Here is a 26,673-nt window from a genome sequence, read left to right as displayed (position 1 = left end):
CAACACATCGTTCAATATTCAGACCCAGAAAAAGTATTGAAACAAGACCACGTGTTATAATAATCATAGAGACCTTCAACTACACCCACACACACACACACACACACACACACACACACACACATACACACACACACACAGTAGGTCATCAATCCATGTGAACAGGCAAATCAGACTGGTGTCATTTGATGTGTAAGCCATATGGATGGACATTTGGAGGACTTGGAAGGTGGTTGTAGGCAGTAACACCAGGTTACACAATGACCTCCACCACCACAGAAGAGCTTCTTCCTCTGAGCTCACACTTCCTGTTCCTCAGTCCCTTCATGTTTTGGAGAATTCGAGGACTCCAGTTCCCTCACGGAGTGGCTCTTAGTAGAGGTCTTCTAAGAAATCTAACCCTAACCCTAACCCTAACCCGACCCGAAGTGACCCCAATCACTTTTTACCCGAACCCAACGTGCATAATATATATATTTTTTAAGAAAGACCCGACTCGAGACAAACCCGGAAAAATTCGCCCCGAGTCCGACCCGATCGGTTGGCAATTTTTTTAACCCGACTGGATTGCACACACCGACGCAGCCCTACACGCACCAGTCAGACATTAAAGTAACAGCTACAGCGCGGATTAAAAATTGATTGACAGGTCTGTTTCAATAAAAATTAGCTTAACGCCAGCGACACGATGGCAAAAAGAGGAGCGGTTGGAAAAGGACTCGAGTCGATGCACACACACGAGATACAGTAGTCCGGGTCTTCTCGAGTCCGTCCGGTAAAAACACATTCATTTTAAATTACCCGAGACCCGACGCCATTATTATTAGACCGACTCGTGTCCGAGGCACACGTGAAACTTTTGGACACTCGGGTCTCGGGTCGAACCTCGAGATCTAAGTGGACCCGTGAAGACCTCCAGCTCTTAATGCTCACTAGTGCCTCTTTTCCACTGCTGGTTCAGAGCTAGCGCTGGTGCTGCTTCATAGTCGGTTCCACTGGTGAACCTTCTAAGAACCGGTTTGCCTTTCCACCGGTTAGAGATCATCACAGAGCCGAGTGTGACGTCACTGTATACGTGTCACGTGTCCCAGCAACGTTAGCGCAGCAGCGGGAAACACAAACACGACAACAACGGCGGATGTTACTTTACTGTTAATGCTCATGGCTTTGTGAACCTACATTAACACCCAAACGCGCGAATAAAACGTGTACGTGCGGCTCCGTGTAATCTGTATAAACGGAGGTTGTGATCGATAAAGTACATAACGTTATTTTATCATTAACACAGAAAAAAATTTAGCCTTAGCATGTAGCTACCTACTGTCATGTGTGCTGGTAATGTATCATATCGCGGTAAAGTAAAAGTGTATTAAACATTAGTATACTTAAGGTACATTATCAAGTGCGCTAACAGTAGCCCCACCCACAGCCCCGCCCACAGCTCCTGACGCAAGCGGTTCTTAAGTCTAGACCAGCAACGTTTTGGTGCTACATAAGAACCACTTTTCCTGGTTCAGAGCCGGTGCTTTGGCGGTCGGAACAGAAAGAACTGGTTCTAAATTAGGCTCCGAACCTGCACTCAAACCGCCTCGGGGGTAAAAGGGCCATAGGACTTGCCTTTTGGATGGTTGTCTGGATCTTCTGTACCATGAATTGCTGTTTATCTTTGTCACCTTGTTTTGGACGTGTTGATAATTCATTAAAACTACAGCACATCGGTTCTGTCGGGACGGTCGTTATTGCACATGTTTATAAGAACATAAAGCAAAACTCTTACAGAAATAAAAAGGCTACTAAAATGTTAGGCTTTACAAGTTCCTGAGCCTGTCGTAGGAGGTGGAAGCAGCACTGACTGCATGGATATATTACAGGGTTCCCCGGTTCTCCTGCAGCTTGTGATTCAGCATGGTGTAGAGATTCCACAGCTCACCTGGGTTCAGCTCAGCAGGTAAACACCAGGCTCAGCAGTCGGTGTGTTACAGCAGAAAGATCTCCTAACTGTGTTCAAGGTCTATCAAGGACTGAACTCAGAGCACAGGTCTGGTCTGTCAGTGTGGTTCTCCGTATGTTGCAGGACATTTTCTGTCAATGTGAATCGACAGAATTCTTTTCATGACATTTTGAAACGGAGTTTTAAACCTATGAAGATACTTTTCCTTCTGAGAACATTTAAAGACACTCACTTGGACTAAGGGTCAGTGTGGAGGAGATGGTGCTGTGTTTTGTTCTCCTCAGCCCACTCGGTGAACTCCCACTTAGAGAAAGGCTAATAAAGTGTTATACATGGTTTTAAATCTAAAAGAATGTAAGCGCTAAAGGACTTTTGTAGACACAAGAGTTTATCTTCACTTCCTGTCATAAAATACATCTGGCTTCCTTCCGTGAGGTTCTGGATGGACGAATAAAGAGGAAAGTGCCTGTTTGTGACGGCTGTGTGGCCTTGGATCTAACTTCACTGAGTCATTTATATAAACACTTTACAGGAGTACGGCTCTAACTCCGTCTTTGACACGTTGCTATAAAGTGAACTGGTGATGTTCTTTCATGAAGATTAATGGATAAATAGTCAGATACTTATTAACTAATTATTCACTCATTCATTCATTCATCTTCTACCGCTTATCTGAACTTCTCGGGTCACGGGGAGCCTGTGCCTATCTCAGGCGTCATCGGGCATCGAGGCAGGATACACCCTGGACGGAGTGCCAACCCATCACAGGGCACACACACACTCTCATTCACACACTCACACACTACGGACAATTTTCCAGAGATGCCAATCAACCTACCATGCATGTCTTTGGACCGGGGGAGGAAACCAGAGTACCCGGAGGAAACCCCCGAGGCACGGGGAGAACATGCAAACTCCACACACACAAGGCGGAGGTGGGAATCGAACCCCCAACCCTGGAGGTGTGAGGCCGACGTACTAACCACTAAGACACCGTGTCCCCCCTTAACAGAAATTGTGCATTAAATAGGTTTCACTTTTACACCTCAGCTCTGTGGACCACGAGGTACGTGCTGCTCCTGACACACTGACATCATCACTACACAATCTATCATGCCATTACCAAGTCAGTGTCGCACCTTAATGGTCCACCGACCAGTTAATACTCTATTTTGTCCTGCACACTCGTCCTCTCTAGCACATTTTATTTTTTCAGTGGTTTCATACCTTCTCAAGCTTGACCTCTATGAGTGACACTGACCGTGGAACTGATTTTGTTCCAGACAGCCAGGACCCTACTGAAGATTCATGGGAAAAGTTTTGGCATCCTGGGTGATAAATGAAAGAATACGATCAAGCAGAAGTCGATATGCTTGACAAGCTTTGGGATGGAAAGAGAAGGATTGCTGAAACAGCATCAGGTGTAGGCTTCAGGAGGAGAGACTTCTGTTCCTATTGCTCACAGCACAGGGAGCAGTGAGACTGACCAAGGGAAGGGTTCGAATTAGGGATTAGGGATGAATACGGAATCATGAGTGTCGATATAATAGGTTTGGGATCAGAAGGGTGTCTATGACCCCTTAAAGAGACAGAGCGTCTACAATTCTTCATGTGTTAGAGCTCCTGAGATCCTCCAGACAGATAGATCTTCTTTCAGAGAGACAGAAATAAACATCTACGATCCTTTACAGAAATAAACTCTAAGATATAATCTAAGATCCTTTATGGAGATAGATTTCCCCTCGAACCTTCAGAGAAACAGAATATCTAAAATCCTTAGAGAGGTAGAATGTGTGAAATCCTTCGGAGGCAGCATCCGTCATCCTTCAGAGTCAGCAATCCTGTTGGACAAGGAAGGTAAGAGGGAACATTCCCTTAAGTGGGATGATGTCATTAGAGAGCCTGATGTGCCGTGGCTTTGCTGGCGTGTCTGCATCCAAATATTGTGTAGTGTTTCATTTATTTTTATTTATCCGAGTTTGTATGTTCTCCCCGTGCCTCGGGGGTTTCCTCCAGGTACTCCGGTTTCCTCCCCCGGTCCAAAGACATGCATGGTAGGTTGATTGGCATCTCTGGAAAATTGTGTGTGAGTGTGTGAGTGTGTGTGTGTGTGTGAGTGAATGAGAGTGTGTGTGTGCCCTGTGATGGGTTGGCACTCCGTCCAGGGTGTATCCTGCCTCGATGCCCGATGACGCCTGAGATAGGCACAGGCTCCCCGTGACCCGAGAAGTTCGGATAAGCGGTAGAAGATGAATGGATGAATGAATTAGCAGCACATAGTCAGTGTGTCAAAATCAGGTTGTGTGTGTTTTGGTGAACATCTCATGGTGGGCGGGGCCAGTAAACCGAAATCAATGCATTTAGCAGCAGGAATTTAGAGATTTCCCAGATATTTAAACTTCTATGCTGTCGAGTCAGAAACGCAAGACTGCAGTGTTTCGTGAGCGTTTTTCTCGACAGTACCGCAGAGCGTCACATTCTGCGGCAGGATATCAAACCGAGAAAGCGACGAATGCCGACGGATCGAAAGCTCTTCGTCTGATGCATCGATATCGGTTTAGGAGATAAGCAGGAGAACATTTAGTGCTCATGGAGGCATTTGGTGTAGGTGGCACTTAGCGCTGTCAAGTGGAAAGAGAATAGCAATAGCAATTTACACGACGTTAACTAGGAGGGCAGTGAACTTTCAGACGTGGTCTTTCTCTCACGCTTGAAGATGAAACTGGCCACGTAGCACGGTCATGCTTCTCACGACACTGATATACTTAGATTTTATACTACTTTAACTAATCTAGACAAATCAGATAATGACACACCTGAAAATAAAATTGTACACATTCACGTGACGATTAAGGCGTGTGTTTAATTACCACCTGTAATCAGCAACAACAGGCTTTTACAATGCACACAGATCTGTTTCCTTAAAGCAGCATTGATAAAAAATTAATATCAGTATCCAGAGACTTGAAAATAAATAAATAAATAAATAAACAAACAAACAAATAAATAAATAAATAAATAAATATGTATGTACAGTATGTATGTAGGTGTTTGTGTTAATCGTTGCCATTGATTTGGAAAATCTGACTGATTATGCAAAATAGTATTTGCTTTTTTTTAAGGATGAAGTCATTAATTATCACATGGATGTTTGACTTGTCTTTAAACCCTAACGATGACCGAACGATGATCACCTAAACAACCTGATCAAAAGTTTACATCTCCTTCGAATGTCTGGCCACGTTATAAACCCGCAGGTCGACACACGGTGGTTTAAATGGCTATTAAAGGGACGTTTTCACACCTGTGACTCAATGTAGTTGTAATTTGTGCCTGTACATAAATAGTCAGTCTGGCTATTGACTCGGCTGGATACTGCACCATGGGGAAGACAAAAGAACTGCCAATGGACCTGCGTAATAAGGTAGAGGATCTTTATAACACACTTGAAAATGCCAGTCGGTGCTGTTCTGCCTGTTCAGAGGTGGAAACTAAGAGGTTCTGTTGACACTAAGCCACGGTCAGGTGCCGACAAAATACCCACAAATACCTTGGAGAGAAATACAGGCTCCTGCATGGTCGAGTTGTCAGGAGAAAGTCGTTACTGCTCCCGTGCCACAAAAAGACCCTCCTTCAGAACAGAACACCAGACAGAACTCAGACAAACCTCATAGCTTCTGGAGTCATGTGGAGTGATGAGACCTCAACTGAACACTATGTCTGGAGAGGAGTCAACAAGGTCCATGGTGAAACGTACACCATCCCTACTGTAAAGCATGGTGGTGGATCTCTGATGGTTTGGGGCTGTGTGAGCTCCAGGGGCACAGGGACGTGAGGAGAAACTGATGATATGATGAATGCAGCATGTTATCAGAAAATACTGGCAGATAATTTGCATTCTACAGCATGAAAGCTGCACACGGGACGATCTCGGATGTTCCTACGTGACGATGACCTAAAACACAAGACAAGGTTGTCCCTCTAATGGATACAGCAGAAAAAGGTGAAGGTTCTGGAGGCCATCACTGTCTCCTGACCTCAATATCATTCAGCCACTTTGGGGAGATCTCAAACATGCAGTTTGTGCAAGACATCCTAAAAGTTCACAGGAACTGGTGACACTTTCCAAGAAGAATTAGCAGCTCTAACATGTGAGAGAATTAAGGACCTCATGCACAACCATTACAAAAGACTGCATGACATCATCCATGCTAAATTGGGTTCGAGGCTGGAAACTTTCCATGGGAATTAACGGGAATATATGGAAATAAACTGGGAATTTAAACAAAAAAAATGCAGAGTTGATTATAACAAGGAACTTAAATGTAGTTAAAAAAATCTTGCAGCATAATTTAGTTTAAAACAACGAGATTTAATGCGATTTAAGTTGAATTTGTACACTGCGTTCCTCGGTCACTTGCACACAGCACACTGCTTACTGGAAGGCCATTGAGGCCAAAACATCTGCAGGTACTTACATTCTTCCGTAACACTTTATTTTAGGGTCATCTAACTAGTTGATATTAGCATGAATATTAATAGGATATTGGCTATTTATTAGTGCTTATTAAGCACATATTAATGCTTTATTCTGCATGACCTTATTCTACATTCTTAACTGTACCCAATACCTAAACTTAATAACTACCTTACTAATTAGAATAGATTACAGCAATCATAGGGAAATGTGTTTATTACAATTATTAAGTTTATTATGTTTATTACAAGCATAATAATGTTTATTATGCTTTTGTGTTACTCAATGAAATAATCGATTAAAGTTAAATCAACAATTACATGTGTATAACCTTACATACACGTCTGCTTATGACCAAACAACATGTTTATTTATGTTTTTATATGATATTGTTTATATACATTTCCAAGTATTCCTATATTTCCAAGTAATTCCAATATTCCCCAGATTACGTTCCCGTGGAAAGTTTCCTGAAATTTACTGGATACTTTCCGCCCCTTTGTAACCCTAATGCTAAATAAACCATATTAATAATTAAAGGTATGCAAACTTTTCAACAGAGTTTATTTCCTTATTTTGTTTGATCTTTGTGTCTTTCTGTTATGCCTCACATATTAACTATAGAAATATAATAAATATAATAAATTGGTTTTGTCTTCTCACTCATGTTTGAGCACAACTGTATGTGTGTGTGTGTGTGTGTGTGTGTGTGTGTGTGTGTGTGTGTGTGTGTGTATGTATATGTATGTATGTGTGTGTGTGTGTGTGTATATATGTATATGTGTGTATGTATATGTATGTGTGTGTGTGTATGTGTGTGTGTGTGTATGTATATGTATGTATGTGTGTGTGTGTATGTGTGTGTATGTATATGTATGTGTGTGTGTGTGTGTGTGTGTGTGTATGTATATGTATGTACAGTATGTGTGTGCATGTGTGCATGTGTGTATGTATGTACAGTATGTATGTGTGTGTATGTACAGTATGTGTGTGTGGGTGTGGGTGTACAGTATGTATGTGTGTGTGTACAGTATGTATGTGTGTGTGTGTGTACAGTATGTACAGTATGTGTGTGTACAGTATGTACAGTATGTGTGTGTGTGTACAGTATGTACAGTATGTTTGTGTGTACAGTATGTACAGTATGTGTGTGTGTGTGTGTGTGTGTACAGTATGTACTGTGTGTGTGTGTACAGTATGTACAGTATGTATATGTGTGTGTGTACTGTATGTACAGTATGTGTGTGTGTGTGTGTGTGTGTACAGTATGTACAATATGTATGTGTGTGTGTACTGTATGTACAATATGTGTGTATGTATGTACAGTATGTGTGTGTGTGTGTGTGTGTGTGTGTGTGTGTGTGTGTCTACAACAGAGTTTATTATTCTTTAGTAATTGCACGTATCCTTTAAACCAGACAGAATCCAACATTCAGCTCCCGCTCAGACTGATCACGTATCTGTCTCACAGCTCAGACTGACACACACACACACACACACACACACACACACATCTGTCTCCCAGCTCGTTTGACTGCTACATGTAATGCCTGAGGACGTGTGATGTAATCACACTGACGGCAAGTTAAAGTGAAAGTGAACAGGTACACGCTGCTAATTATGTTGTGTTTCCAAACTTTCTGCTGCTGATCACATCAAGAAGAACCGTGGGGTATTTCATCTTCTGTTCTTGTCATAGATAAACAGTACCTAGTGCATTATGTAGGCACTTTTATGTGTAATAGACCTACTTAACATTAACTGATACACGTTGGCTGGAAGAATTGTTAATAAAACACAAACAGAAAACAGGGAACATTTTACATTATTAAAGATACAGGATTTAAAGCAGAACTGTCAATTTCCTTCCTCTGTTCACAGAGAATACACATTTGTAAGGTTTATGAAATCCCAATATCAGCTTTTATTTATACTGTATATGAATAGATTATATTACATTTAAATAATCGATGTATAATTGATACCCCAAGCTCATATAAACTCAAATCTGATGAGTATCTTGTTTGCAAGAATTTGGCTGATAATCAGTGTTGTGATGTAACGGAGTATAAACACGTCGTTACTGTACTTCAGTAGAAATGTCACGTATCTGTACTTTACTTCGCTATTTAAATTGATGACAACTTTCACTTTTACTCCACTACATTTCCGAGATAAAATGTAAACTTTTACTCCGTTATATTCCCACTAAACATCTTCGTTACTACAAAATAAAGTCAGCAGAAATGTGTGTGACTGTAATAAGGGAGGTTTGGTGTATCACTGCTCCTACATTACATTACGCTCCACACGCTCTGTTTCAGCGTGATGTTGCTGAAGGAAGCGGAAACCGCCATGGAAGCCCCCGGCTGGAGGACCTCCCGTTACCGTAGACGACCACCCCGACGATAGCGGTGAACAGGGTGAAGAAGATAACGTTATACACACGTGGCCGTATTTACAAGAAATGTTTCTGTACATTGGAATGAAAGATTCTTCCTACAGGATGAAGCGTCTCTTATACCTACTGAAAATCACTGACATTTTACTTTTTACTTTTACTTCAAATACTTAAGTACATTAAATATCAGAAAATGACTTTTGATACTTAAGTACAGTAAATATCAGATACTTTAAGACTTTTACTTCAGTAATATTCTAAAAGGTGACTTTCACTTCTACTGAAGTCTTTTTCTAGTCTGATACCTGTGCTTTTACTCGAGTATTGCTTTCTAATACTTTATACTGATGATAATCCAATATTACAAAAAAAAGACATAACTGATGCAGTGTTTAGTTTATAGTTTTAGTTCATTTAAATATTTTTGTAATCTAATGCATTACTTGCATGTAATTATTTACCTTCTTTTCATTAATTTAGCTGTTGATGAATATTATTTATTTTTTTTAATTGGTTAAATAATACTGATATTTTTTAATGCATTCTGCTTTATAGTGTTCTGGGTTAAGACACTTTATTTTTTGCTAAAATGGCGTTAATGTCGTTTACTAACATGTAAGTCTGAACAAACTGAATGTTGTACATGAACGTGTATGAGTTCTAAACCCCTTTTCTCCGTGTAATTCGGCGTAATGAGTCTTTGATGGATGATCATTTGTAATCTCTGGAGTGCAAAGCGAAATGTTTGCTGAAACGGACACAGATCATCAAATTAGGTTGCATTAAATGTGCAAATGATTTGTTCAGATCGTAAACTTTGAGTAGAAGTGAAAAGGTTTGTGATTTGTGGTTTGTGAGGAAAGAGTTTTCTGAATCCTTTATAAAAAATAGAATTATTTAGAAATGGAAATCATGGGAAGAAATTGCCCATTAAACCCAGTTAAAAAAGTTATTTCTAAAGATTTTTTAACACTTAACACTTTAACTGTTCACATTTACTTAGTATTAATCCTCAAACCTGTAAAACAACAGAAACTGAACGCAGGTGATGGTTGATTTCAGAAGGAAAGACTAACCCACTCGATTAACGCAGCACTTAACACTGTTCTTTAAAGAATATCTGTCATTTCCATGAACATAAATGTGTGAAACCGTTCACTAACCCTAACCCATTCACTAACCCTAACCCATTCACTAACCCTAACCCATTCACTAACCCTAACCCGTTCACTAACCCTAACCCTAACCCTAACCCTAACCCATTCACTAACCCTAACCCATTCACTAACCCTAACCCATTCACTAACCCTAACGTTCACTAACCCTAACGCATTCACTAACCCTAACCCATTCACTAACCCTAACGTTCACTAACCCTAACCCGTTCACTAACCCTAACCCATTCACTAACCCTAACGTTCACTAACCCTAACCCGTTCACTAACCTAACCCATTCACTAACCCTAACCCATTCACTAACCCTAACCCATTCACTAACCCTAACGTTCACTAACCCTAACCCATTCACTAACCCTAACCCATTCACTAACCCTAACGTTCACTAACCCTAACCCATTCACTAACCCTAACCCATTCACTAACCCTAACCGTTCACTAAACCTAACCCATTCACTAACCCTAACCCTAACCCATTCACTAACCCTAACCCATTCACTAACCCTAACGTTCACTAACCCTAACCCATTCACTAACCCTAACCCATTCACTAACCCTAACCCATTCACTAACCCTAACCGTTCACTAAACCTAACCCATTCACTAACCCTAACCCGAAACCATTCACTAACCCTAATTCTAATCGTTCACTAATCCTAACCCTAAACCATTCACTAACCCTAACCGTTCACTAATCCTAACCCAAAACCATTCACTAATCCTAACCGTTCACTAATCCTAACCCTAAACCATTCACTAACCCTAAACCAATAACTAACCCTAACCCTAACCGTTCACTAATCCTAACCCATTCACTAACCCTAATCCTAACCCATTCACTAACCCTAATACTAACCCATTCACTAACCCTAACCCTAACCCATTCACTAACCCTAACCCTAAACCGTTCACTAACACTAACTCTAAACTAACCCTAACCCGTTCACTAACCCTAACCCTAACCCGTTCACTAAGCCTAACCCTAACCCGTTCACTAACCCTAACCCGTTCCCTAACCCTAACCCGTTCACTAACCCTAACCTAACCCGTCCACTAACCCATTCACTAACCCTAACCCTAAACCGTTCACTAACCCTAACCCGTTCCCTAACCCTAACCCGTTCACTAACCCTAACCTAACCCGTCCACTAACCCTAACACTAACCCTAACCCTAAACCGTTCACTAACCCTAACCCGTTCACTAACCCTAAACCGTTCCCTAACCCTAACCCGTTCACTAACCCTAACCTAACCCGTCCACTAAACCTAACACTAACCCTAACCCTAACCCGTTCACTAACCCTAACCCGTTCACTAACCCTAAACCGTTCACTAACCCTAAACCGTTCACTAACCCTAAACCTAACCCGTTCACTAACCCTAAACCGTTCCCTAACCCTAACCCTAAACCGTTCCCTAACCCTAACCCTCAGTAACCGCTTCTTTCATGTCTACTTCTCAGCTCCTCTGTACTACTGCTTAATTTTACGTACATTCTTTTTGTACATAAACTCTGCAGACTCGTAACCAAAGACGACTTATTGCTGTCATCCTCTGTTCCGAATCAATGCTGTTCTGTTCAGAAAACGTTCCCTCCCAATGTCACACCTTATGATATGCAAAACACGACGTGCATGACTGTTCCATGAATATGCTAATTACTCTCTGATGTCAGCTGCATTAGTAACTTCCCCCTGACAGGAGTCATCTACAGGGAGGAGTTGCCTTCAGAACATGGAGATTCCGTTACGTCGTCATGCTCAAGACTCGATTTTCAAAAGCAAACTCTGCTGAATTGGAAAAGCCAACAGTGAACATCTGCACGTTCACTACAAACACTTCAGATGAGCTTCTGTGGGCAGAGGATTATGTGTACTTGAGCTTTGTGTAGAAAGTGGCTCAGCTGCAGAATGAAAGGAGGGAGCGTTCGGTCGCAGGGGAACCGACGCACCCGGTGCGTCTGTAGCACCTCTTTATTTGATTACGGTTCTCGTGACTTTGCTAAAGCGAGGCCCTAACACGTCTGAGCCGTGATGGAGGACGCCGTTTCAGGCAAATGAGTGAATAAATAAATCAGGCGCCCATGAATTATGAAGGCTTTTGCATATATATACCCGGCACAGCAAACATCCCTCTTCAAATTACAATCAGAGAAAAAAAAAAAACATCGCACCCTACGAGGCGCGGGGGATCGGTTTGTCGTCGCACCAAAATGAATTTACAGCTAACACGTTCAGCGGCGTAAAATGAAAACGGCAAAGCCGACGTCGTGCTATTGGAAAAAAAAAAATTCGCTACAAAGTCATTAAGAGTTCGGAGGCGATTTCATCAGCATTTAAGAAAAGTAAATCGGGGAAAATGGCCGCATTAGTGTTCGTTTGAAGTCAGTTCCAGTTAAGCGGCTGATGAAACCCAGTGACAGCTGGTGAAATGCTGATATACTTATGACTGAATATTAGTGAAAGAATATGAATGCTGTAGTGCACAGGGGTTCCACCTAACATTTGTGAAGATCTAGCTATATTGTGGTGGATGTGTTACAATTTTTGACCACACTGTGAACAGACGAGATACTTGTACCTTAAATGTTTAGACACTTAAAGGTGCGGTCTCTGTTGTTTGAGAAACGCTTCAGAAAACCGAGTCGGGACGACAAACAAAACAAAAACAAAACTAACGTGTAGCCAATGAGCAGAAAGGGGCGGGACTTGTCGATACGGGCGGAGAGAGTGTTCGGTGCGCGTGTGTGACGTTAGCAGAAAGCGGTTTTAACATCGACATGGAGGATAAAAACAAAGAAAGAAAGAGAAGAAAGACTTACGATAAGGACAAGAAGTAGGACGTGTTAATATAGGATCAGCTTTCCAGCGCTGGAGAGAACTGAAGGAGCAGGAAGTTGGCCACATATTCACAGGTTGGAGTTTCCCGAGTCAATAACTCCTGAGCTAAACGCTGTTACTACACAAATAACACCTCTTTTCTATCGTAGTAATGTAGAGAGGCAGCTACAACCGCGTTTTGTGTAGTAACAGCGTTTAGCTCAGGAGTTATCGACTCGGGAAACTCCGACCTGTGAATATGTGGCCGACTTTACTTAAGACGCCGAGGCGCTTTTTTCCTTCTCGATAGGTGAGTAACGTTGGTTTTGCTTTGTTACACAGAACTAATATATGCCTTTGTCCTTTACATCATTATGCTTGTGTGGCATTTTTGCTTGTTTGTTTATCTACAATCGTATTGTTCTTCCCTTCAGCTATGATAAAGACACGTTTCTTTCTGTTAGTCGCCTGGGTTACGTATGTATGTGTGGGCGGAGCTATCGATACAGGGGCGGGACCCGTTTGGGTTAGGGGCGTGTTTGTTTTGGTGATTTTATGTGACAACATTGGCTTTCAAACAACGGAGACCGCACCTTTAAGTCTTTTCATTGGAAAACCAGAAGAGGAAATAAAGCTCATAAAGACTTTACAACATTATGTAATAAATGGATTAAAGGCTGAACACAGAACACGATGAGGTAACAAACTGATGAACAAAACTAGAATAAAGGTGCTCAGTGCCAGGACTCTGTAATGTCACTTTAATGCATATGTGATAATAATTTACATAGATGTATATGATTAAATAGAGAAAAGGTAGCAGTACATTTTAATTCTATGTGACTGATAACTGAGGTGTAGGTTTGGGACTGTGTTCAGTTCATATTGTTTCCAACATGTTCGCAACAGAATTATCACCTGCACACTGGGTTCAACTTTTTCCTGACGTATCTGTCTCTAGGATTGTCGAGCTTTTACACAGGTATTCCATCATACCCCCCTCCACACACACACACACACACACACACACACATACACACACACACTCATACACTGAATTTCCTGCAACAACTTGTTGCCAAAGTCGTCTTGCAACAACAGACAAAAAAAAAAGGGAAGCTGACAGGCAGCAGGACGTAGGACTGGCAACCTGACACTGTGTTTGGCACAGATGGCATCACCAACGCTGGGTATCTTTCAGAGATCTGAAACAGTGTCTAGTTAAATGTCACAAAGTTGCAGAGCTAAAACATGGCTAAAAAATATCCAGTGTTCACATTCTCTCTTTACTAGTCAGTGTAAATCTCTGATTTGTGTCAGCTCTGATAAAATAGCTGAGATTATGGGCCAGGATAAACTAGGCCAGACAAACACCGGGTATCTGGCAGCACCCTCGAACCGCCGGCCAGAAACAAACACCTGTTCCTTAGTTTTATGGAGCAGTTTTTTTAGCCATGATTTCTTTTCGATTCACAATAAAAAGTAAGCTTTGTGTGTCGAACACTGAACTGTAAGGCAAAACCGCTCTCCGTAATGAAGTCACAACTCACAGAACGCCTTCGGACACTGATGCCATTTTAATTCCACAAACTTCTGGTGAATTTCGTATACTAGCGGTTAGCAGAGACATATGAGAGACATGTTGTTTTGAAGGAAAGCTCATAGCACATATCACATGTTCACGGGACCCCAAACTGAGTCAGGTGCCTTCAGTGGCTTTTGCAGGACTTTTAGGACGATCCAAAGATCTAGACTTTAGCTGCAGACGTACAGATGGGAGAGATTTCACAAGCAGCATGTGGAACATTTAAAATCTCACCTTCTCAGCCATGGTCATGGCTGCACCTCCATGGACACCCAGGATAGGCATAGCAGTCTGGGAAGAGACAAAGTCTAGCATCTGGGCGATAGCTTCCTGGTCGGTTCCGTCACCGTACACAAGGCCATGTAATCGCTGGCGTCCCATGAGCTGGCACAGGTGGGTAAGCATGCTTCCTGGGTCTGTGTGGTTCACCTGCACAGCAAGCACGCTGATGTCCAGCGGTGCTCCAACGCCTGGTGCTGGGCGCAATGCCCGTTCACTGACGCCACGGGTCTCACCCAGGATCACCGCCACGCTCAGAGAGGGTGCGCTCTCAGCTGCCCGAGACCAGCCCAGCAGAGCCCAGGTCATCAGTGCCAGGCGTACTGCAAATCCCATGATTCTTGGCTTCAGCCCCTGCCAAAAAGAGTGGAGAGCATTACACTAAAGGGCTTCTGGACATATGGATGGGTAGATTCATAGAGATGTATTTTGAATGAGACGTTTTTGCAGTTTATTAAATGTATTCATATGAAATGGAGGGAACAACGGATAGACGGATGGGTGGATGAGTGGAAGGGTGGACAAATGGCACCGATGGATAGATGGTTTGCTGGCAAGAAGGATGAAGGTCTGGCTGGTTGGCTGACCCAATGGATGGAAGGATAGATGGATAGATTGCAGACAGATGGCATTAATGGCTGGCTGTTGGCAAGATGGACGGAGGTCGGATGAAAGGATGTATTGATGGATGGACAGACAGATATCCTTCCTTCGCTTGTGACTTTAAATGTTTATGTAAATTATTACAGACTCATATTACATCTCAGGTACGTAAGAGCTGAAACAGCACATCAACAAAAAAAGCCTAAAGTGTCTAAAAGCCCCCACTGATGTACGCCACTCCATCCTCATCCTATCCATCACTCAAAGCTGGTAGTTTTTAATTAGCTTAAACCGTTTAATGGGACGGAGGTTCACTTTCCACTAATTAACTAAGATGATTGAGATAGCTCCGGGCAGACGTAGTGGATTTAAATGGCCTGCTTATCTGACAAGTGTCATAAATAGTTTATAGCAGGATATGGCTACATTCTGTAGCCTCACAGATTCCATATGTCTCGCATAGCTGTGTGCTGAAGCGCAGTAATGACTGGTGGCACTGTGCACTTAAGGGAAATGCATCATTACGTGATGACTGAGGAACATCTTACGTAGGGTTAAGTCAAGCGAAAAGTGAAAAAAAACCCAAGCCGGCTGATGTGAGAATAACTCATAAGTGTGTTTAAAAATATAGTGATTAGATTTTACAAAGCAGAAATAATAGAGAACAACGGAGCAGAAAAGTAATTAAAATTCCACTGAAGCAAAACTTCTCAAAAAGCACAACGAAGGACCTGCAGTGGAAATCCTGAAGAAAGCACGTGTCTAAAATCTCCTCCTGTTCATTAATATGGAATATTTAATAAGTGTTATGCAGAGAAGCAGATGTGGATGCTGTTAACACCAAATCTGACAGGAAGCTGGACGATTTCAGAGATGTTCATATTCAACCCTGATCGCAAACTCTGTATCGTCTCATCTAAGGTTTAGTGCTGAGACGATGTGTGAGCTTTACGTAAGCGCCGCAGGGACGGACCGGCGTTACGGGCGCTGGATAGAGATCTAATATCTGGATCGTTGAATAATTGAACCTGTTCGTTAATAAGTGTGTGAATCTATCACCTGAACGTTCGGCAGCCGCTTCAGGCTCGGCTTTGCGCTCGTGTTCGCTATCGATGCAGAACATACCGCACACTGTAGTGATGAACTGCGAAGAGATTAAAATATTCTCAACTAGAACTTTTAAAGAAGATTTCACAAACATTCATTAACCTTTTAGGATTAAAAACCCCTTTACCGCCGGGCAGCTACGCTAACAAAACGCTAGCCGAGGGCTGCGATCTGCTGTCACACACCCACACCAAACTCTTACATCACAGCAATTTGACACAAAACACTATTTATAATTCGTTAAATAACACCAACATCCTTTTTTACACGTATTTATACTTACATTTAATGACACTTAAACTACTTACTGTTCTGTATGCATGTTATAGCAGCTATAAACAGTCTCTCGCCCGTCTCTCTGATCTGTCTCTGTACCGTCTGTACTGTAACTAATCCCTGACATCGAGACTCCTTTTATAAATGTTAAACACGAAGCTCTATAAACTACCATATTAATGATTAAGCTTCTTTTTAATCAACATGGATTTTAATCTGCTTTAAATCCAAGTTATTGCTGTCAATGAACTGTTACTATAGAAACAATAATGTATTAGAGCGAGTGTGTTATCCTGACAATGTGAGCTAAATTATAGCCAAAACTGTTATAGAGAATTATTCTAAATATAACTATAACGCCTATAATACACTTCAGATAACAGGAGTTAACATTTTTAACACATCCTCTAGTCTTAAGTGTTGTTTAGCCACAAATCTCTCATTACATTTCATTTCAGTTATTGTAAAATGAAACTACTTGGTTGGTTAGCACGTTCGCCTCACACCTCAGGGTCGGGGGTTCGATTCCCACCTCCGCCTTGTGTGTTTGGAGTTTGCATGTTCTCCCTGTGCCTCGGGGGTTTCCTCCGGGTACTCCGGTTTCCTCCCCCGGTCCAAAGACATGCATGGTAGGTTGATTGGCATCTCTGGGAAATTGTCCGTAGTGTGTGAGTGTGTGTGTGAATGAGAGTGTGTGTGTGCCCTGTGATGGGTTGGCACTCCGTCCAGGGTGTATCCTGCCTCGATGCCCGATGACGCCTGAGATAGGCACAGGCTCCTCTTTGTTTTTTATTGAGTACCGACATCACAGACAAAAATTCAGTAGTGTGTGATTAGGAGCTGAAGGTTAAGAGCTTTGCTGAAGACCGAAGTGTTTTTTTATCACTAAGTGGCGAGCTGTCGCTGACCTTAGTAAGGTGCATATCCCTTCATGAGACTAACGACTCATCAGGATGCGCCCCAGCAGCGCCAACAATTACCCACCAGCTCACTGTGAACTGCATGCTAAAGAGGTGCCAGGATTCTCACCCTGAACACTTCCTCTAAAATCCAGCCGCTACACCGTGATCAGTTCGGCCTTCCATCTACCTAGCTGAGGCATTTTAACAATAAAAACACTTCAGGCCTGACACACAGTCTGCTCATTAACGCCAATCAAACTAATTGCTTAATTGGTTTATTTACGTGGTTGTTTTTGGGGGGTAAAAGGTCTTCATGCCTCACTGGACACAGCAGAAATCCAGACACATGCTTGTGCTCTCCTGCCTCCAGAACAGTGTCATGTAGCAGGCCAAGTGCTGGCTGTAATTAAGCTGGATGGAGCGCAATCAGAGCCTCGGCCTCGGGCGAGCCTCGAGTCAGTTTTAGTGCTTACACAAACTCTGCATCTCTCTCTTTTTTCTCAGTGTGTTTGTTGTTTAAGGGGAAGATTCTGTGAATCCACAAATGAGGGTAATTGCCTAAAATGTGTGAGAGTGAAGTTCATAACAAGCTGTTAAACTAAACCCTGTTTTGTGTTTCGCCTCAACACCTGCAGTCAGTGTCAGCTGTAGTAACTGCAGAAACACACACACACACACTCACACACACACTCACACACACTCACACACACTCACACACACTCACACACACACACACACACACACACACACACACACACTCACACACACACTCACACACACTCACACACACTCACACACACTCACACACACACACACTCACACACACACTCACACACACACACTCACTCACACACTCACACACACACACTCACACACACACTCACACACACACTCACACACACACTCACACACACTCACACACACTCACACACACACACACTCACACACACACTCACACACACACACTCACTCACACACTCACACACACACTCACACACACACACACACACTCACACACACACACACACACACACACTCACACACACACACACACACTCACAAACACACGCACACGTACTCACACACACACACACACACACTCGCACACATACACTCACACACACGCACACACACACACACGCACACTCACACACACACACACTCTCACTCACACACACTCACACACATGCACGCGCACAGACGCACGCACACGTACTCACACACACACACACACACGCGCACACACACTCACACACACGCACACACACACGCACTCACACGCACACACACACGCACACACACTCACACACACGCACACACACACGCACGCACACTCACACGCACACACGCACACACACACACACACGCACACACACACACACACGCGCACACACACACACACACACACACACACAGAGCCAGTTTTTTCCCCTACTTTAGAATTTCAGGAGTTTAGCAGAGAGCTGCCTCCGTGCCAACGTGAGTAAATGTGTGTGTGAGCGTTCACGTGGGAGAGATTCAGAGCTCGACTCTTAGCGTACCTTACAGTTCTCCTGACCTTTCCTGGAGTCTGTGTTTCATAATTCAGAATCAGAAGCTCCAGTTACCGGCAAAAAAATCGCTAAACGTCTCCAACGAGACGGGCAGATTTCCTGACCCTGTGTTCAGATGTTGCTTCATGCCGTATGATTGTAAAAGCAAAGAAATATCACACATTACATAATAATTCTTTTGGCTGTGAGCTGAGATTTGACTTTCACGTCTCATACTGTAATGCGTTGACAAGAAGGTTCTCGCGGTGGCTTCAGTTAAAGGTCCATTCTTCTTTTCAGATTTTATTGTGATGTCATGCGGTGGAACGTTATGACTTTGTGTGGTGCAGAACAAGGGGACTGAGGTAGGACAGGAGATGATGTCGTATACACTATGCACTCGTATTACACACTACGTAGTCTATCACCTAGTGTATGACGGTTAGAATAGTCATGTCGTCTCATACGGAACACTAATGTCAGTCCTGCTAAAGCTGTACATAAAGTGTCCAACATTCCACACTCCGTGTTTACACTAATTGCACTATTTATATTACAAAATGATGTCATACTCTATATCGTGTAAGTCCACGATCTGGGACACACCTTTATTAAGAGAAAGACACTTGACTGTGACATTAAACCTTCTGCTTTAAACCTTTATCGTTATCTTATTGGCTTGACAACTGGCTAAAATGTCGGTTGTTGCTTGCTCACATTTACACGAGCAGCACTTTTTAAGCGTGACGGTGAATTGGAGCAACAGAGAGATAAGGATGGGAACAGTGAGCCTGCAGCTGTCAATAAAATATCTGCTCAGAGGAGAAACTCTGGTGTCTCTGTACCATCAGACTGATGCACACCACCAACATCCAACCCATCAGCGCACACAGCTCTCTCAATCGTGCTGCTTGTCAGCTCACAAAGCTTCTCGTCTGACGCTAACACCGATAGCGCTGGGATCTGGGGTGAAGTGGGGTTGGGAGAGGGGAACACTAAAAATAAGGGGATTTTAAGTTTCAGTGGTTTTTCAAACATATGTGTAGTTGTGGGTAGGAATAATAATCGGTTCTGGTTGGGTACAGCAGCTCATTACACTGACATCTAAAACTGTTTGGAACTGTATTATAAACACTGTTTTTTATAGATTACATGACCTTAAAGTCTCCTCTATTTGTGCCCATACTATTAACACATAAACAGCCCTAAAACCCCTGCAACCCTCTATTATTATTATTCATTCATTCATCTTCTACCGCTTATCCGAACTTCTCGGGTCACGGGGAGCCTGTGCCTATCTCAGGCGTCATCGGGCATCGAGGCAGGATACACCCTGGACGGAGTGCCAACCCATCACAGGGCACACACACACTCTCATTCACTCACACACTCACACACTACGGACAATTTTCCAGAGATGCCAATCAACCTACCATGCATGTCTTTGGACCGGGGGAGGAAACCGGAGTACCCGGAGGAAACCCCCGAGGCACGGGGAGAACATGCAAACTCCACACACACAAGGTGGAGGTGGGAATCGAACCCCGACCCTGGAGGTGTGAGGCGAACGTGCTAACCACTAAGCCACCGTGTCATTATTAATATCATTAATATTTTACCATTTTAAAATGATTTTAGTTTTGTCTGGAGTAGAGCAAGAACTTTCTCATCAAGAAAAAGTAAAAAAAAATCAAACCCTTTTCCCCCACAGGATACAACATGATCTCCTCTGAGGTGTCAGTTCAGTTATTTGTGTATATAATTTATATAACCTGGGGTGATTTTTACTGCTCGTGTTATAGAAGAGGAAACACGGTGTATATCTTTACAGACACGTGTACAAACGTCCCATAAAACACAAAGATGTTACGGGTTCAAACCACGACACAGAGATTCTCTGATCATAATCACTCTGGTCTAATCACTGCGTAGAAAATTACTCCAATCCGAATAGGCTTAAAATGAAAGCCTCCACCTTGTAAACAGTGACTTTCTGGCTTGTCACCTTTCGGTCAAACACAGAACCTTTAAGCACTTAGGTACCATCTTCAAACAGAGAGACAGTTATGTTCAAATAAACGTTCACAACAATTACTGCAGTCATTAATGATCAGTTTGAGTAAGAAAGCTAAGCCCTATTCATACTGGATTAGTTTTAAACTTGAGTCTGTAGTAGGGCTGGGCGATAAAATGATAACGATACTTATTTCGATAGACACGTGATCGATATCAATAAAATAAAATGTGTTCGAGAAAAACGTTCTATATTTTTTATTCTTTTTTTTTCCGGGAAAAAAAAAGAAAATGGAATTTTTATTACCGTTCTTTTAAGTTCTTGATCAGACATTTTTGTCAGAAGAAAACAGAGGTTGCCGAAGCAAGTTTGGTCGCATTAACAAAGGCGCTCGTTCTCTGGTAACCCAGCAACGTAGGGAGTGACACGCTAACAGCCAATCATGTAACAGTATCACGTTCCGTGCCGGTCTGCTGGATTCCTCTTCAGTAACCAGCGACTGATGAGCAGGAAATGAGCCGCAGCGAGCGAGAGAATTGTAAATAAAAGGAAAAATCAGCGACTTTTTCATCTTTCTGCAGGTTTTATATTCCACACAATGTTACTGTATCAGGTCTGTGTTTTATATTACAGACGTATCTCAGTCTACCTCAGGGTTGTGTTTTATATTACAGACGTATCTCAGTCTACCTCAGGTCTGTGTTTTATATTACAGACGTATCTCAGTCTACCTCAGGTCTGTGTTTTATATTACAGACGTATCTCAGTCTACCTCAGGTCTGAGTTTTATATTACAGACCTATCTCAGTCTACCTCAGGTCTGTGTTTTATATTACAGACGTATCTCAGTCTACCTCAGGGTTGTGTTTTATATTACAGACGTATCTCAGTCTACCTCAGGTCTGTGTTTTATATTACAGACGTATCTCAGTCTACCTCAGGTCTGTGTTTTATATTACAGACGTATCTCAGTCTACCTCAGGTCTGTGTTTTATATTACAGACGTATCTCAGTCTACCTCAGGTCTGTGTTTTATATTACAGACGTATCTCAGTCTACCTCAGGTCTGTGTTTTATATTACAGACGTATCTCAGTCTACCTCAGGTCTGTGTTTTATATTACAGACGTATCTCAGTCTACCTCAGGTCTGTGTTTTATATTACAGACGTATCTCAGTCTACCTCAGGGTTGTGTTTTATATTACAGACGTATCTCAGTCTACCTCAGGTCTGTGTTTTATATTACAGACGTATCTCAGTCTACCTCAGGTCTGTGTTTTATATTACAGACGTATCTCAGTCTACCTCAGGTCTGTGTTTTATATTACAGACGTATCTCAGTCTACCTCAGGTCTGTGTTTTATATTACAGACGTATCTCAGTCTACCTCAGGTGTGTGTTTTATATTACAGACGTATCTCAGTCTACCTCAGGTCTGTGTTTTATATTACAGACGTATCTCAGTCTACCTCAGGTCTGTGTTTTATATTACAGACGTATCTCAGTCTACCTCAGGTCTGTGTTTTATATTACAGACGTATCTCAGTCTACCTCAGGTCTGTGTTTTATATTACAGACGTATCTCAGTCTACCTCAGGTCTGTGTTTTATATTACAGACGTATCTCAGTCTACCTCAGGTCTGTGTTTTATATTACAGACGTATCTCAGTCTACCTCAGGTCTGTGTTTTATATTACAGACGTATCTCAGTCTACCTCAGGTCTGTGTTTTATATTACAGACGTATCTCAGTCTACCTCAGGTCTGTGTTTTATATTACAGACGTATCTCAGTCTACCTCAGGTGTGTGTTTTATATTACAGACGTAGCTCAGGCTACCTCAGGTCTGTGTTTTATATTACAGACGTATCTCAGTCTACCTCAGGTCTGTGTTTTATATTACAGACGTATCTCAGTCTACCTCAGGTGTGTGTTTTATATTACAGACGTATCTCAGTCTACCTCAGGTCTGTGTTTTATATTACAGACGTATCTCAGTCTACCTCAGGTCTGTGTTTTATATTACAGACGTATCTCAGTCTACCTCAGATCTGTGTTTTATATTACAGACGTATCTCAGTCTACCTCAGGTCTGTGTTTTATATTACAGACGTATCTCAGTCTACCTCAGGTCTGTGTTTTATATTACAGACGTATCTCAGTCTACCTCAGGTTTGTGTTTTATATTACAGACGTATCTCAGTCTACCTCAGGTCTGTGTTTTATATTACAGACGTATCTCGGTCTACCTCAGGTCTGTGTTTTATATTACAGACGTATCTCAGTCTACCTCAGGTCTGTGTTTTATATTACAGACGTATCTCAGTCTACCTCAGGTTTGTGTTTTATATTACAGACGTATCTCAGTCTACCTCAGGTCTGTGTTTTATATTACAGACGTATCTCAGTCTACCTCAGGTTTATTTCTCTTTACTAAACACTGCACATATTTTACACACTTTAGTCACCAGAAGGTGAACAGCTAGTGAACTTCCTCACACTAAACCTGCACTAAATTCTCAGCTTTCTCTGTTTATATTTATATTTTATAACACGTTGCACTATTTTATTACACTTTATTAAACATTTCTTACATTTTATTTCACCTTAAATGTTAAGAGATAATAGTTAAGTGTTCATTGTGACTTTAGACTCATGTTTACATTATAATTATTGGAGGTTTCCTGGTTGGTGACGTTTCTGTCTTAATAACTGAGGGGATTCTGATCAGAGGAAGGTGAAGTTTACAATAAAAAAGTTTAAATCTAATATTTTTCTCCTGGTCCTTATTTTAAATGGGTCATAAAGATCAATAATTATCGATATCGACCGATATGACGCACTGATATCATGATACAGTTTTCAGTCGTATCGCACAGCCCTAGTGTGTAGGATTTTTGTTTGGTCAATTTAAAAGGACGAGTCAAAAAGAACTTTCTCAGCCTCTGGACCAGCTTTTGTGGATTAATACGTTTCCTTTACAAATCCGTCGTATTCATTACAATAAACTGGAAATGTTACTTAACAGACATGTCTCAGGAAAAACATTAAAATGATCTTTAAAATGATCATGAAATTTTGATCAATCCACTAATCAGATCCACAAATCTGAGAAAAATGTCCCTTTTCTGAAAGCTAGGTGTGATGTTCTGCCTTCTGCTGAATCATTAGCATAAATGCATTTGGACAACAAAGTTAGAAAAAAAACATGATTCTTATCCAGACCTCAGTCAGTGTGAAGGTTCAGGAAAGCAAGCTGTAGATGGAGATAAGGAGGTCAATGATGGTGCATTAAACACTGTGGGGTGTGTGTGTGTGTGTGTGTGTGTGTGTGTGTGTGTGTGTGTGTGTGTGTGTGTGTGTGTGTGTGTGTGTGTGTGTGTGTGGGAAGGGCGAGAGGCTGAGAGAGCTCCACACTGTCTTAAAATAAACACCTGTGTCACACTTACACACACACACACACACACACACACACACACACCAAGAGAAAGAGATTTAACTGAACATCTTTTACTCTACTCCCCTTAACCTTTCTGCATTTTGAGACTTCAGGCTTTAGCAATTCTTTATAGACTCAGAATGTGTTTGTGTCAATTTGGTGAACACACACACACACACACACACACACACACACACACACACACACACACACACACACTGTATCACTTCATATTTCTCCACAGGAAGAACCTTTTTCGGAAATAATCCTGTTGAAAGGAAAATGTCAGAAAACGAGTTTGTCCAACGTGACTGTGCCCCAAAACCAGCAAATCCCTCTTCATTAAGCTGTGCAGTGTAATAACGGCGCCCCCTGCTGGAGAGGAACATTACTGAGCTTCAAACTTATGGTTCGGTGTAAATACGACCTGTGGTGCGGTGTGTGGTGTGTGTTGTGTGTGATGTGGTGTGTTGTGTGCGTGGTGTGTTGTGTGTGTGGTGTGTGTGTGTGTGTGTGTGTGTGTGTGTGTGTGTGTGTGTGTGTGTGTGTGTGGTGAGTGTGATCTCCTACTAAACATCTCCTACTTTGTACCTAGTTGTACAGTAGTGTTGTTACTAAGAACAGAAGTTGTGTACATGTCTCAGTGTAACTGACAGCTCACACACGGTTAGCTCGTGATAGCTAACAGGCTAATCTCGTAACTCTGAGTGTCGACACCGACACACGGTTCATCTCACGGGAATCATTCAGAAAGACTCTGACACGTCCAACAGAAACGCGTACAAACACAAAAATGGCTGGAATTGATGCTGCACCAGAATGAGCGCGTGCGGCGTTCGTTCAAGTTTAACCGCCGCGTGCGTGTGTGTGTGTGTGTGTGCGCGTGCCCCTACGTGTATATGTGGTATTCCCCTCACGCGCTGCGCGGTCTATGTAGGGCGCTCGCGCAGCAGGTGTTGCGCATCAACGGTCTGACAAAATAAAAAAAATAATAATACTAAAATAATGATTATAGATTTATTATTAATTCTCCTCTCGTGATAACAAGTTACGGGACCACGTCAAATATACACACACATTATTTTAAATAAATACATAAATATATAAATATATAAATATGCAAATAAATAAAGAAAGAAATAAAGAAAGAAACACACACACTCACATACACTCTCTCACACACACACACATACACACACACACACACACACACACACACACACCTACACACACACACAAACACACACACACAAACACACGCACAAACACACACGCGCGCGCACACACACACACAAACACACGCACAAACACACACGCGCGCGCACACACACACACACACACACACACACACACACACACACACACACATAACGCACATTTCCATCAGGTATTAAGGCACTTATTAAAGACTAAACCACTCACCCGATTCCTTCTTTACACGTTTGCACCATTCTAATGGCTGAGCAGATCGTTTCCCATCGTCTCAGATTCGGTAAAATCCGTTCAAGTTGAACAGAGACGGTGTAAATCCACCGGTGTCCTTGTGCTTACCTTCATCATCTCTAAAGTGTGTGGGAGGAACAAACGAATTTTTTGTTAATGGTTGTTAGCTAACAGAAAGTACATAGAATCCGGTGGGATTTTTTTTTTTCTCAGAGTCTCGAGCGCATCTTTCCGCAGTGGAGCCGGTGGAACAGGTCCGCGTGCCTCCGGTACCGTCCGCGTGCCTCCGGTACCGTCTCTGTAAGGTGGATATTCAACATCACACTGTCTCTCTCTCTCTCTCTCTCTCTCTCTCTCTCTCTCTCTCTCTCTCTCTCTCTTTAGTCGGGAGGGGAGGACACACACACACACACACACACACACACACACACACACACACACACACACACACACACACACACACACACACACACCAGCCGACACAACGGCGATTAATTTACACGTGAGAGCAGAATCCCAGACAGTTAGACACGCCGTAAACACTAGTAGATTACACGGATTAGGGTTTCGGTCGGATTCTCGGTGACAGTCTCGAGCGTCCCCGCGCACGGACGCAGTGCCTCCCACGCGCGTCAGTTACACGATCAGACCTTAAACAGGCGCGTTTAG

General features: G+C 42.4%; 1 protein-coding gene across 1 annotated transcript in view; it reads right to left on the bottom strand.

Annotated features, from left to right (window-relative positions):
* Nucleotides 1-26,380, bottom strand: part of grin2ab (glutamate receptor, ionotropic, N-methyl D-aspartate 2A, b) — a 98,482-nt gene extending 72,102 nt beyond the window's left edge. The window contains exons 1-2 of the mRNA XM_047802732.1: nt 25,984-26,380; nt 14,645-15,043 (exon numbers count right to left, since the gene is read on the bottom strand). Coding sequence (XP_047658688.1) covers nt 14,645-15,025 — 381 coding nt within the window. The 5' untranslated portion in view covers nt 15,026-15,043; nt 25,984-26,380. The remainder of the gene's footprint in view (nt 1-14,644; nt 15,044-25,983) is intronic.
* Between the last annotated feature and the right edge of the window lie 293 nt (nt 26,381-26,673).

Source organism: Tachysurus fulvidraco, chromosome 18 (genome assembly GCF_022655615.1).
Source record: "Tachysurus fulvidraco isolate hzauxx_2018 chromosome 18, HZAU_PFXX_2.0, whole genome shotgun sequence".
In the NCBI taxonomy this organism is placed as follows: Eukaryota; Metazoa; Chordata; class Actinopteri; order Siluriformes; family Bagridae; genus Tachysurus; species Tachysurus fulvidraco.
Note: the sequence above shows the minus strand (reverse complement) of the source record. Positions and strands in the feature narration are given on the sequence as shown.